The 15,342-nt window shown below is 39.8% G+C and overlaps 1 protein-coding gene across 4 annotated transcripts in view; it reads right to left on the bottom strand.

Annotated features, from left to right (window-relative positions):
• Positions 1-15,342, bottom strand: part of TMTC1 (transmembrane O-mannosyltransferase targeting cadherins 1) — a 281,634-nt gene that overhangs the window by 72,649 nt on the left and 193,643 nt on the right. For 3 of the 4 annotated variants that reach the window (XM_063672555.1, XM_054442887.2, XM_054442885.2), the window contains one exon: positions 6,985-7,152. The exons of the other annotated variant lie outside the window; for it this stretch is intronic. In XM_063672555.1, coding sequence (XP_063528625.1) covers positions 6,985-7,152 — 168 coding nt within the window. The remainder of the gene's footprint in view (positions 1-6,984; positions 7,153-15,342) is intronic. 4 annotated transcript variants of the gene reach the window in all.

Genomic DNA, 15,342 nt, shown 5'->3' on the forward strand with positions numbered 1-15,342 from the left:
TACTGCCATTTGCAACAATATGAGTGAACCTGAGGGATACTATGCTAAGTAAAGCCAGACGCAGAAAGAAAAATACTGCATGATCTTACTTACATGTGAAATCTTAATAAATGAAATTGAACACAGAGAAAACGAGAATAGAATAATGGTTAGTAGGTGTGGCGAGGAGAGGAAATGAAGAGATATAGGCCCAAGGGTACAAATTTGCAGTTATGTAGATGACTAAGTCTAGAGATCTCATGTACAAAAAGAGGGCTATAGCTAAGAATATGGTATTGTATATTTTAAATCTGCAAAGAGAGTAGATTTTAGTTGCCCTTACTACTAATACAAAAAAGAAAAAACAGGTAACTATGGGAGATAATGGATATGTTAAATTGCTTACCTGCAGTAATCATTTCACTGTGGATATGCATATCAAAACATGTTGTACACCTTAAATTTATACAATTAAAAAAAGGAAAAAGAAAGAACATGGAATAAAGAGGGTTGCTTCCTTTTTCTTTTTCTCTATTTTAGTTTCTGTCTGAAAGAAGGATAAATAATATCATAAATGGTGTTGATGAAATTCTGGCTGCATGGAGAATACCTAAGGAGAACCAGCAATGCCTAATGTTGGCACCAGCTGAGGTTGATAAGATAGCCTGAAGGTTGTATATTTTTAAATGTACAGATGCTAATTTTTTTTTTTTTTTAGCATATCTAGTGAAGGGCAATGTACTAACCTGTCAGGGGAGCCAACTCCAGGTTTTGCTAAAAACAGAGATCAGCATCTATCTTGTGCTTTACCATTTACAAAGAGCTCTTCTGTGTTCACTCACTTAAACTTTGACGACGGGGTTCCACATCTCTGAACTGGCTTCCTTTGGGGCTGAGATGAGACGAGATCTACATTTGCCCTGTTCTCTGAACAAAACTTGCTGGAGACAAAGGAAAATACTCATGCTTCTCATGTACTAGAATGGGGTCCCTTCCTCTGCTTTTAAGAGGCATCCAGTAGCCAAGAAGTAAACATCCTCCTTATGGCCTAATGAGAACTTGTCACTCCTATGGTACACGGAATCAGAATTCTCGCACCACACAGAATAGGAGGACCCAAAGGATGCCTGGTGACCATTTCATTCCCTTTGTCTTCCTCTCACTTTACACAAGAGAGAGCCAAGCCTTTGAGAGGATCAGAGGTCCAGTCTTAAGTGACAGTATTGCATTTCTACGACAGCCAAAGGCATTTCCTATATAGATTGTGGATAGTTCTTTTTGGAGGTGGGTGCTAAAATACTGACGCTATCTTTCATTTATGATACCTTTATGGTTTACAAAATCTCCTTATTTGAATGTTAAAAAGCAACTAAAATGTATGACAGGTTGCTAGGATTTTAATATAATTTTTCAAATGATAGTATCCAACATAAATTTAGTCATATTGGCAAGATCCAGGTAAGCATATTAGTAATGACTTTAATAATCAAATTTCTATTAAGGAAAATTTCTGACTTTTTCTATCTAGAACTAAATAGTGCATGGTAGCAGTAAGTTTTGAAGGCAACTGTGATTATAGAAATGAATACAACTGGTATATTTATTGAAATTGATCCTTTTCTCTGTGTGATTAGCACAGTAGTTCTAATGTACGTCCCACCCGAGGAATAGACAATTGGGTCTGTGGAAACATGGTCTCTGCTGAGATCAGGGCATTGTTTCATAATGGTAAGAGGAAGTAATAATGTTCCTAACAGGCAAGCAGAAGTGGGTGGAGTCACTAAAATCCTAAGAACACACTGCTTTTTCCCATCATTGGTTTTGACCTTTATGTTCTCTCTGTGATATTTTTCTGCTATGTTTTTCTAGGCTCTCATTTCACAATGAACAGTTTGTGAAAAAAAGGAAAATAACAAGCCAAAGGCAACACTTTCCCTGGAACTTAACTGGCCAGGTCACTCTTCCCTCCAGGAATAGTCTCCCTGTTTGCTTTTTTGATGCTCCAATTTCATACTTCCAGTTATTATCATGGAGACATCCAGCTTTACCCATATTTATTCCACAGAGAAATATAATATTCATAAATTATATGGCTGAACACAAAACCCTGTTAATAATTACAACAGTGATTATAAATAAACATCTCCCTTTCAACTCAGGATTTTAAATCCATGCATTTCACATATCTCCTTCACACCTTTTATTGTGGAAGACTTGATAAATAACAAAAAAGCTGCTTTAATCAGGTGTATCTCCAAGGTTTTAGAACATCAATTTGTTTTGTTGGCATCATTGGACAATAGGTCAGGAGGACCATCCCCAAATTCCTAATTGCAAAACAAACATGAAAAAAATATTCGGAGCATTCAGTCAGAGGTTAGCAAAAAGGAAAGGAAGAAGAATTCGTGATTCTCCTCAATTTTGACCCCTGCCTTGACCTGAGATTTTATAATGCCACACACAGGATGGACAGTACTTATGGAATGCTTACTTTAAATCAAGTGCCGGGCTAAGCACCAGTTTCCACAGATCATTTCCTTTAGTCCTTGCTGTAACTTATCAAATAGGTAGTATTACTCTGCCTCCCATATTACAGATGAGGAAATTGAAGCTCAGAGAGATTAAGACATTTTTGTAAGGTTACAGACCCAATAAATCGTTGAGCAAATATTTCAGCCACGGCCAGTAAATGGTCAGAATCAATCTTGAAGTTGATCAACAGTTGATGCTTAACCAAATCAGTACCATAAGACCAAAGTAACATTAGAATTTCACTATCACAATGTTTATATGATTGGCAAGCAAAACTACAGCCTATGGGCCATGAATGTGTCCATGTGTTTACATTTTGTCTTTAGTCTTTTCTCCAAGACAACATCAGAGTTAAATAGTTGCAAAAGAGACTGCATGACCCACAGAGCTTAAAATATTTGCTATCTGACCTTTACAAAAGAATCTGTCAGTACCTGGTTTATATTCTTTTCCCTGGGAGGTATTCTAAATTCTCTGCCTCAGCAATTCAGAGAAGGGGAAAGAGAACTACTGTTTTTCCTACAGAGTAGGAAGATGATCTAGGCCATAAATGTTAATTGCTGGTCCGTGGATCACTTAAACAGTTCAGGAATGGGATTTAGAGAGATCCTGAGCTGGATGCAAAAGGAAATATGTTTGTCCCTTTCTAGGTATTTTGAAGATTAGGAGAGGGAAGAGGGTTTAATCTGATCAAATTATGTTATTATGGTATTTATTTACTCCAAACAAATGTAGGGTTCTGGGCTGTCACTAGGCCCAACCAGAGCTATGCGGTGATCCATCTACCAGTTCAGCACATAAAACAGCTTCTTACTGTAAGAATTAAAGAAAATATGCCTTGCAGCTATGATCATAAATCTCTCTCTCTCTCTGCTTATACTTGAGCTAGCTTAGGTTAAAACACAATGTAAAATATAGGCATGGCAAAGTTTATGCACCTTTTGATTTTTATACCAGATTTGGGTTCAAATCTTGGCTTCTGTAAAGGCTATTTCAGCTTAGACAATTTACCCTGTCCACACCTCTGATGATACGCAAGTGCTGGGTTCTTGTGCTTTTTGTGTGTAAGGTTCTTGCTGATAGAAAAAGTTTTGGCCAGGCACATTGGCCCATGTCTGTAATCCCAGCACTTTGGGAGGCCAAGGAACAGACACCAGCCTGGGCAACACAGTAATAACTGTTCTCTACAAAACATAAAAAAATATTAACCGGGTGTGGTGGCATACACCTATAGTCCCATCTCCTCGGTAGGCTGAGGTGAGAAGATCGCTTGAGTCTGGGAGGTCAAGACTGCAGTGAGCCATGATCACGCCACTACACTCCAGCCTGGGTGACAGAGTGAGACTTTGTCTCAAAAATAAATAAATGAATAAATAAAATAAAATAAAATTGTGCAGGAACCCTGCATCTGTATCTCCTAAAAACACATCACACAGTGGGATCTTTTGTGTAAAAGGAGGCCTCAGCTGGAAAGGCTGGAGCTTGACCAAAATTTGTATTTTCTCCAACACAAAGTTCTATCTTAAGATACTCTGTAAGATTGCTCATGGAATGGCCAGGCAAAACCATCCCACATAATTAGAGAGGCCTCAGTGAGGCCATATGGTTTAGGAATGGTCTATGGTTTATTGTTTGGAACAGAGGGGAAGATGGAGTCTCTGCCAAGGGCATCACCATCTCTAGAATTATTGTAAATTTTTCTTACTCAACTCAGCTGGCTCCTGTTTTGGGCCTTTATGGCTAATTTAGGTTTTTCTCCACTTTTAATACTCAGCTCAGACCTACAAGAGCATGATCCTTGACAGCCTGAGTTGGTCTTAGTCACCTACCCACCTACCTGTACTTACATAGTGTTCTGGGTTTAACACTACATTATAATGAAATATGTTCATGTGTCTGCCTCCCATGCAGATTCCCAGCTCCTGTATGCACATTCTCTCTCTCTCTCTCATCCTAGAACACACTGCACAGTAATAGTCTGAAAACCTTACACAGCGTTTCCCACATGCCAGAAACTGTCCTGTGCATCTTTCACATGCTATTTTATTCTTACACTATACTCAGGAGATAAACACTAGTATTTTACATTGTAAAATGAAGAAATTAAAGCACAGAGTGGTTAAGTAACTTGCCTAAGATCACACAGCTATTCAATGGCAGAACTTGGAGTAGAGCCAGAAAGTCTAACTCCATACCCTGCACCCAACCACTAACCTTAACGTGCCTCATAGATTCTCAGTAAATGTTTGTTTGACTGACCTGAACATTACTCAGCACAAATGAACTCATAAAAACATCTGTTCTGGCCTTGAAGGAAAAAGAACAGTCTTAATAGTCTTTTAAAGTCTCAGATTCTTAAAAGTTTTCTCAGGACATAGATAAATGATAATAGGCAAAGATTTCTAGAAAATATCGATAGCTTTGATTTGCACATTACACAAAATTTGATTGGACCACCAAAGGCCTCTTTAGTTGCAAAATCTCTTTAAGCACAAATGTGGAATGGTTGTGTTTTAGAAATCAACTGATGTGAAGATACTACATACTTCCATCTAAAACAATAGAAGCTTCTGGATGCAAGGTCAATCAGCTATTTTTTTTCTTTTTTTTTTTTTTTACATCTTTGGCATCAGCTGTAAAGGATTTGAGTACTAAGTCTGCCAAAATCCATTCCCAAAGTTGCTCTGATTAAGCAGTAAACATCATTAGAAAATACAACCACTGTTAGTACCTCTATTCAGGCAAAAGGTTTAACACAGGGCAGAATTGTTTTTAAAGATTCTCATAAAAGCTCTGACTATTGAAAGAGAAAGGAAGAAAAAACTATGCCAACAGAGACTCGGAGGAAGTTATATTACTGAACTTAAATACTCCTGTGTTTACAGAATGACCTTAGTTAGCATGAGGCAGAAGGAAGGAATGAGTCTGTTGCGGTCCGTGAGAATCGTGTTTAATAGAAAGGGGTATGACAGGGACTTAACAGAATCTGATACCTAAGAGTGATTTTGCAGATCTATGTGGAAAAAAAAAAAGATGCATTAAAAAAAATCCACACAAAAAAACTCTACATTGAGCTCCCTACAGTACCCACTGAAATGATCATAACGACGATCATGACAATGATATGTAATAATACATAAATAAAATAATAGGACATGCATGCCAGACTGACTTTTTGTTTTATATTTTAAAAAATGTCAAATTGCCAAGTAAAATCAAATACATTATTTTAAAATAGTAGAAGAGTGCAGTGAACCTTTGTCTTATTTGTTCATTCACTCATTCATTCATATTTGGCAGCCCAGAGATTATTCCCCCTTCTTACAGCGCTTGGATTTCCTGCTGGGAACTTCCCTCTTGCCTCACTTTGAGAAGTCTGGGTGGAACCCCACGGGGCTCTGCCTGCCCTGGCTCCCTCCATGGAACTCAGAGGAGGCTTCTTGGTCAGATCAGTCCTCTCAGTGCCTTGCTAGGGACAAGGGGCAGGCATGTGACTAATCTTAAGTTCAGCCAAAAAGCTTTCTTTTCCTAGGACTTTGATGTGTAGATCCAAAAAACTGGTGTTAAGTTTACCTGTTTGTTTCTGAGAGGGTGCTCAAGACGGATTTTCCAGATGCCTGTTTCCTGTCCTAGGTGTGCCGGATTCTTCACTTCCCTTAATTCTGTATGCTTTCCTAGCCTCTTCCAACAGTTTCCCCTTTTCTTAAGTGATATTAGCTCTGCTTCAATTGTTTGCCCCCAAAGAATAAGTGTTGGGTACCAGCTAATCAGGAAACCAAGAAAAAATCATGCTGACTAAATTGACCAATCAGGTCATAAGTGAGGACAGAAGCTTGGAAGAGGCCCAGACTGGGGATTCCTGGAAGACTGGGCAAATATTGTTTGGGTGTCAGGTGTGGCAGTGCCAAGAGAGCCAGGCGAAGGTTGCCAGGGCTGCAGCATTTATTGAGGCTCACTAAGCCCCAGAAACACAGCATCATGAGTGGCAGTCTCAAAGAATGTTCAAAATTATGTTCAAAATAAAGCAACTAGGTCACAGATCACAACGTATCATGCTGGCATATTCTAAAGAAGGATACTGCATTTCTCTTCCCTCTGGCTGTGTGCTCACTTTTCGCATGCACTTGACTGAACAATGAAATTAGGCTTCTTGGTTTCATTTTGTTTATAGCTGATTTTACAGCCCCGCTCATCACTAAAACTGTTTCCATCTGAATTCACAGACTCAAAAACTTTCCCAGGAGCCTTATTTTCATAAATTCACTTAGAATGAGCTCATGTTAAGTTTTACATATCATTTAAAAAATCTAAAGTTAAAACCCCACATAAAATTACATCTTCCATTTAAAACTTTATTAGAGATAATTTTCCTTAGTAAATACTGCCAGGCTCATGTTACCTCATTTGTTTGGAAACAATTTGTAAGCAAAGAAATAAACAGGAAGATATTTACTTTTATCTGTCTAGTCATACCTGAATAGGGACTCTCTTGACAGCCAAATTTCATTCTGTTTCACAGTTTTCCAAGAGAAAAGCAACAGCAGCAACACAGTGGACACAATCAGGGTGGTGGCCCCACATCGATTCAGCCAAGTGCAGAGCTTGCTCAGTCCATGCACAAAAAGGATGCAGTAGCCCATGCTGGAAAACAGGGTGGAAGGAACGGGATTACTTTGGGAGTGCAATGGCTTCCCCCCAGAATTATCTCCTACAAAACTAACTTTCAAATGAAGCTTGTCCTGTGCTAGAGAAACAAATAGAAACTCCCCTGCCTTGGACAACATTAATACGTTCTCTAAAGTGCTGCACTAGCATGTTTGCTATTTCTTGTAGAAATATTTCTTGCTATTTCTTCAGTGTAGGGAATGATAGAGTCATCTTGTAGGCTTAAAGTGCCCTGGATTTCAGCAGCTGAGGCATCATGAGAAGTCCCACATATAAGCTCTTGGGTCCTGAATGGATCCTCTGACCCAAGCTCCCTCATGTCACTGTCATTGTATGACTCTACTGGCACCATGTGCCTAAATTTGGAGTTTATGCTGCAGCAGGTCACATCACAGCTTTGTAGGGAGAGTGTCTGAAAGCTCTGTGTCAGGTCCTGGAAGGGATGCTGGTCAACAAGGAGGACTGTTCTCTGTTTCCAGGGTCAGCTGAAGCCCTTACACTTTGGAAAATCTACCCACAGGCCGACTCCTGAGCCTCACAACTTGGAGCTCATCACAGACAAGATGTATTGATATGCCTAGCTTTACCGGTAGGTACAGGGTTCACATGTTATCTGAGTAGCACTTTGTATATCAGCATTACGTCTCTAAAAGCCTTTGGCTTGGTGCTACATGGTCCCTCACATCATCTATGCTCCAACACAGATACTTTCTGCCTGCCACTTGGACACAGAAGAATATAAACTTGTAGTTTGTACCCATTAATGCTGTGTGTATTTTAGTTGAAATCTCCTTTTATTTTATTTTTATTTTTTCTTACTTTTTCTTTTTTTAAAAATTTTATTATTATTATACTTTAAGTTTTAGGGTACATGTGCACAACGTGCAGGTTTGTTACATATGTATACATGTGCCATGTTGGTGTGCTGCACCCATTAACTCCTCATTTAGCATTAGTTATATCTCCTAATGCTAGCCGGCCCCCGTTCCTCCACCCCACAACAGTCCCTAGTGTGTGATGTTCCCCTTCCTGTGTCCATGTGTTTTCATTGTTCAGTTCCCACCTATGAGTGAGAACATGTGGTGTTTGGTTTTTTATCCTTGCAATAGTTTGCTGAGAATGATGGTTTCCAGCTTCATCCATGTCCCTACAAAGGACATGAACTCATCATTTTTTATGGCTGCATAGTATTCCATGGTGTATATGTGCCACATTTTCTTAATCCAGTCTATCATTGTTGGACATTTGGGTTGGTTCCAAGTCTTTGCTATTGTGAATAGTGCCGCAATAAACATACATGTGCATGTGTCTTTATAGCAGCATGATTTATAGTCCTTTGGGTATATACCCAGTAATGGGATGGCTGGGTCAAATGGTATTTCTAATTCTAGATCCCTGAGGAATCGCCACACTGACTTCCACAATGGTTGAACTAGTTTACAGTCCCACCAACAGTGTAAAAGTGTTCCTATTTCTCGACATCCTCTCCAGCACCTGTTGTTTCCTGACTTTTTAACGATTGCCATTCCAACTGGTGTGAGATGGTATCTCATTGTGGTTTTGATTTGCATTTCTCTGATGGCCAGTGATGGTGAGCATTTTTTCATGTGTTTTTTGCTACAAAACTGTCTTCTTTTGAGAAGTATCTGTTCATATCCTTTGCCCACTTTTTGATGGGGTTGTTTGTTTTTTTCTTGTAAATTTGTTTGAGTTCATTGTAGATTCTGGATATTAGCTCTTTGTCAGATGAGTAGATTGCGAAAATTTTCTCCCATTCTGTAGGTTGCCTGTTCACTCTGATGGTAGTTTCTTTTGCTGTGCAGAAGCTCTTTAGTTTAATTAGATCCCATTTGTCAATTTTGGCTTTTGTTGCCATTGCTTTTGGTGTTTCAGACATGAAGTCCTTGCCCATGCCTATGTCCTGAATGGTATTGCCTAGGTTTTCTTCTAGGGTTTTTATGGTTTTAGGTCTAACATGTAAGTCTTTAATCCATCTTGAGTTAATTTTTGTATAAGATGTAAGGAAGGGATCCAGTTTCAGCTTTCTACATATGGCTAGCCAGTTTTCCCAGAACCATTTATTAAATAGGGAATCCTTTCCCTATTGCTTTTTGTCAGGTTTGTCAAAGATCAGATAGTTGTAGATATGTGGCATTATTTCTGAGGGCTCCGTTCTGTTCCATTGGTCTATATCTCTGTTTTGGTAGCAGTGCCATGCTGTTTTGGTTACTGTAGCCTTGTAGTATAGTTTGAAGTCAGGTAGCGTGATGCCTCCAGCTTTGTTCTTTTGGCTTAGGATTGACTTGGTAATGTGGGCTCTTTTTTGGTTCCATATGAACTTTAAAGTAGTTTTTTCCAATTCTGTGAAGAAAGTCATTGGTAGCTTGATGGGGATGGCACTGAATCTATAAATTACCTTGGGCAGTATGGCCATTTTCATGATATTGATTCTTCCTACCCATGAGCATGGAATGTTCTTCCATTTCTTTGTATCCTCTTTTATTTCATTGAGCAGTGGTTTGTAGTTCTCCTTGATGAGGTCCTTCACATCCCTTGTAAGTTGGATTCCTAGGTATTTTATTCTCTTTGAAGCAATTGTGAATGGGAGTTCACTCATGATTTGGCTCTCTGTTTGTCTGTTATTGGTGTATAAGAATGCTTGTGATTTTTGCACATTGATTTGGTATCCTGAGACATTGCTGAAGTTGCTTATCCGCTTAAGGAGATTTTGGGATGAGATGATGGGGTTTTCTAGATATACAATCATGTCATCTGCAAACAGGGACAATTTGACTTCCTCTTTTCCTAATTGAATGCCCTTTATTTCCTTCTCCTGCCTGATTGCCCTGGCCAGAACTTCCAACATTATGTTGAATAGGAGTGGTGAGAGAGGGCATCCCTGTCTTGTTCCAGTTTTCAAAGGGAATGCTTCCAGTTTTTGCCCATTCAGTATGATATTGGCGTGGGTTTGTCATAGATAGCTCTCATTAATTTGAGATACGTCCCATCAACACCTAATTTATTGAGAGTTTTTAGCATGAAAAGTTGTTGAATTTTGTCAAAGGCCTTTTCTGCATCTATGGAGATAATCATGTGGTTTTTGTCTTTGGTTCTGTTTATATGCTGGATTATGTTTATTGATTTGCATATGTTGAACCAGCCTTGCATCCCAGGGATGCAACCCATTTGATCATGGTGGATAAGCTTTTTGATGTGCTGCTGGATTCAGTTTGCCAGTATTTTATTGAGGATTTTTGCATCGATGTTCATCAAGGATATTGGTCTAAAATTCTCTTTTTTTGTTGTGTCTCTGCCAGGCTTTGGTATCAGGACGATGCTGGCCTCATAAAATGAGTTAGGGAGGATTCCCTCTTTTTCTATTGATTGGAATAGTTTCAGAAGGAATGGTACCAGCTCCTCTTTGTAACTCTGGTAGAATTCGGCTGTGAATCCATCTGGTCCTGGACTTTTTTTGGTTGGTAAGCTATTAATTATTGTCTCAATTTCAGAGCCTGTTATTGGTCTATTCAGAGATTCAACTTCTTCCTGGTTTAGTCTTGGGAGGGTGTATGTGTCGAGGAATTTATCCATTTCTTCTAGATTTTCTAGTTTATTTGCGTAGAGGTGTTTATAGTATTCTCTGATGGTAGTTTGTATTTCTGTGGGATCGGTGGTGATATCCCCTTTATCATTTTTTATTGAATCTATTTGATTCCTCTCTCTTTTCTTCTTTATTTTTTTATTTTTTTTAGACAGGGACTCACTTTGTCTCCCAGGCTGGACTGCAGTGGTATGATCATGGCTCACTGCAGCCTCAACCTCCTGGGCTCAAGTGATCCTCCCTCCTCAGCCTCCCCAGTAGTTGGGACTACAGGTGTTCACCACTACACCCAACTAATTTTTGTATTTTTCTATAGAGATGGGGTTTCGCTATGTTGCCCAGGCTGGTCTCAAACTCTTGGGCTAAAGTGATCCACCTGCCTTGGCCTCCCAAAGTACTGGGATTACAGGTGTGATTCTTCCCAAAGATGATAACCACAAATTATTACAGAATATCTTAAGAAAGAAGCAAGTTTGTGTAAAGGCATCCTAGATTAGAGACTATTACTATCAGAAGTATTAATACAGCCCCAAGTAAATACAGCCCATATACTTGTTCTCTTTTTTATTCATTCTTTCTCTTATGTGGCTGGCAATATTCTAGGCACTAAACATATATTTATAATAAAACACAGGCTCCACAATCAGAGAACTCTAGTGAATCAGGTTGCTCTAGCAATAGAAACAACTAAATATTCTCATTCCTAAACACACCTCCTTAAAAAACTCTTTTCTCCATCTTCTGTTCTCCATATCAAGAGCAGAAAAACAAGAGAGAGGCATTTGAGGTTTCTGACTTGGGAGACCCGGGGAATCGAGTTGGAGCTCTCATTTCTTTCTTCAAGTCCCGTAAGTCGGTTAGTCCAGCTCCATAAAGCTTAGGGTTCATGGTTTGGCCAAAGAGAGTCACCATCCTACTCCCCACTGAGGAGGATGATTTGAGCTAAGGAGACCCATGTTCCCTAAACCCCCACCACAAGCACTGGATTTTATTGCCACAGATATCTTGCAAGAGCCTTGCACTTGTCAGAACAGAGTCTCTAATGTAAAAACAAAAACCCAAACCAAAAATCTCTTCTCACTTCCACAACTCCCTTGTTCAACCTTAAAGGTATGGAGCTTTTTCTATAAATCTTATTTACATTGTACAACTGACCTTGCTGGTGTCATTTGCTGTGCCTGACCACAATGGCTGCTGAAGTTCATAAGCCTGCTTTGCCCCCTGTTCCTCTAGCCCCAGCTGCTCCCAACCCAAACTGAGCAGGGCATCCTATGAAGCCCTCTGGGCTCCGTTCTTTCATTCATCAGATATTTAACAAACATTTAACTATGTACCTAACACTATTACAGATATCAAGAACATATCAGTGAACCAAAGAGACAGTAATCCTTATCCTTGTGGAATTCACATGGGTAGGGAACAACAGCTAGCGAATAAGTAAAAAACACATAGGGCATGTACATGGTGGTACGTTACATGGAGAAAAATCAAGGAGAGGAAGAGGTTGAGATTTTAATGTGGGTGGTCACAGAAGTCCTCACTGACATTTGAGAAAGACTTGAAATGCATAGGGAATGTGCCACGCGGATACATCCTTACAATCCTATGGATCACCTTTATTAATGTTTAACCGATGAAAACACTAAAGAAAAAGGTTAACTGACTTGCTGAATTAAGTCTTATGATAGCGTTAGGTCTTGGGACCCCAACTGACTATGCCAAAAGGAAAAAGAATTAAGTTGAAAGCTGAATCATGCAAGAAACTACCTTTCCTTTTGTTCCTAAGCAGTTAGCTACAGATAAAAGCTTAACTATCTCCACAGATAGCTACTCTAGGTTCACCTTATCTTATGTAAAGTGTCGATTTACTGAGCATGAGAAGAATACATAATTGACTATTCCCCTATCTGCTCCTTTTCTCTGGCAACATGTGGATTCAGTCATGTGACCATACATTCCCATTTTTCCCTCCAGCCTACTTTTCCCCTTTAAATACTAAAGACCCCAAAATCATCTTTGGAGAAAGGCACAGACTACAGATTGTTTCTGTGATTCTGTGTTCCTTTCTTCCAGGCATGTCCTTAATCTTGGCAAAATAAATCTCTAAACTGATTCAGACATGGCTCAGATACTTTTTGGTTTCTAGGTCATCCATCTAATCAGGAATTTCAGATTCCAGAGCCCACACTCCACGCGCTGTCCTGCTGTAGAGGATTTGACTTGACCAACTGATTCCTGTGTTCCTAACACCTCATCACACAACATCACCTACTTTCTTCCCAACTACTGCATTCATGACATCTCAATAGTCATTTTCTGCCTCCTTGTAGGAACAGAGCTGCCACCCGGCAGAACAAAGGGGAAGGAGAACACTGGGATTCCAACAACTCCAGAGCAATGGCCACAAAGTGGTAGAAGACAAGAATAAGGAAGCTAACAACACAAATATTTAGCTGCATTATATGTTTGTGTGTCTAGTGAGCACTTCCTGTGTGGTGGGCACTGTGCTAAGTGGTTTGATGGGCCTGTCCACAATATTTGCAGGGCATGGGGGCAAGGACAGTACTGGTTTTAAATATATTAGCTAATTAAAAATTTTAATCCTCTTTATCCTCCATTTCATAAATTAGGAAACTAAAGCTTAAAAGAGTTGAGTAACTTGCCCACAGCCCCAGAAGCTAGAAATGGGCCAGATCTGGAGGCTCAGTGCCCTAATGCTGTGCTATAATCTAGGGGTCAGCAATAATTCAGGCTTTTCAGCCCACGCAGTCTTTGTCGTTAGTATTCAACTCTGTCTTTGTAGCAGGAAAACAGCCATCCACATCATGTAAACAAATGAGCATGGCTGTGTACCAGTAAAATTTATTTAGAAAAACAGGCAGCAGGCCACATTTGGCTCATGGGCCATATACAGTAAGAAAAACAAAAAACAAAAAACTTTTATCTGAGGAATGAAGTCCTTTTCATTATCAGGCCCAGAGAAGCATTAAAATGGGACTGCAATCACATCCTATTCCGCTCTTTGAGCTATGTATTTATCTTTTGAAACTGCTTGTTATTGCCACAAGTGGCTATAAAGTATCCTAATAACACCACACAAGACACTATAACCCACACCCTGCAGCTTAACAATGGATAGCCAACACTAATCAGCGTTATTCAATGTAAATCAATGAGAATTCATGGCAAACAACTTTGTATCAGCCCACTCCCTGTCCCCCGTTTGCCTTTAAAAATCCACTTGTGGCCAGGCATGGTGGCTCATGCCTGTAATCCCAGCACTTTGGGAGGCCAAGGCAGGCAGATCACGAGGTCAGGAGTTTGAGACCAGCCTGATCAACATGGTGAAACCCTGTCTCTACTAAAAATACAAAAATTAGCCGGGCGTGGTGGTGCATGCCTGTAATCCCAGCTACTTGGGAGGCTGAGGCAGGAGAATTGCTTGAACCCAAGAGGCAGAGGTTACAGTGAGCTGAGATTGTGCTACTGAACTCCAGCCTGGGTGACAGAGTGAAACTCCGTCTCAAAAAAACAAAACAAAACAAAACAAAAAAACAAAAACAAACTAAACAAAACCCACTTGTAACTGCTGCTGATTGGAGTGTGTAAATTCAGGGCAACTTGAATCTATTCTGCTGGGTTGGGATCCTCAGCCTTGGCCCAAATAAACTCTCTACTTTATTAATTTTGCCTCAGCTTCTTCCTTTTAGGTTGACAATTGTTTGTGGATCCCTGATATAACCACAATGAAGGAGAACACATTCCTTTTCATTCAGCACCTGTATCAAGTAACATGAAAAATTTTAAGTCAAATATCCTTATTATTGACATATGGTTTAAAGAAATGTTAAGCCATACAAAATAATCTCTACTTAGGTTTGCAAATTTCTTAGAGAGTATCACATTCTTAAGAGTCTGACGCAAATATCACAGAGATCAAGATGTTTCTCCACTATGAAACTTCATCTTTCAACATCTGCTTGAATGCAGATCTCAGCAGCAGGGGAGAGAAACACACTCTTTCTCTCCAACGCTAGGGGCAGGACATGGCCTCCTTTTGAAAGTGGGAAGTCAAGCCAATGAGAAACGACATGCTTTCCTGGCCTTCAGGGAGATGAAACCAGAGTCCGGCTTGCTCTGGTCAGACTGGTGAAGGAGGTTCCGGGCCGCTGATCACAGACCTTCACAACACGCACAAAGAGCCAGTGCAAACACTGACACTTCACAAAATCAAAACCTGGAGAGCCCAAAGCCAAACTCGGGCTGCTGACAGTGTGGTTTAGCTCAGTACTAACATGCATTTTCAAAGCACGTTTGAGAAAGAACCACCACTGCTGCCTTTGAGAATGTAGCGATCTGACACACACAGACACCTCTCTCCTTAACAGGCTGGTGGTATCTCCAGTTTTGATTTTGCTGACAAACTGCTAGGCATGCAGCACTTAAATAACTAAAAACACTTGCATTTCTCTTTCTGCTTTTATGATGCACATTCGAAGAGAATTTAATAGGAAATGCAAACCACCAATGTTTGTCCTTTCACATTAGAATAACAAATGTTTTAA

This window comes from Pongo pygmaeus, chromosome 10, assembly GCF_028885625.2.
Source record: "Pongo pygmaeus isolate AG05252 chromosome 10, NHGRI_mPonPyg2-v2.0_pri, whole genome shotgun sequence".
In the NCBI taxonomy this organism is placed as follows: domain Eukaryota; kingdom Metazoa; phylum Chordata; class Mammalia; order Primates; family Hominidae; genus Pongo; species Pongo pygmaeus.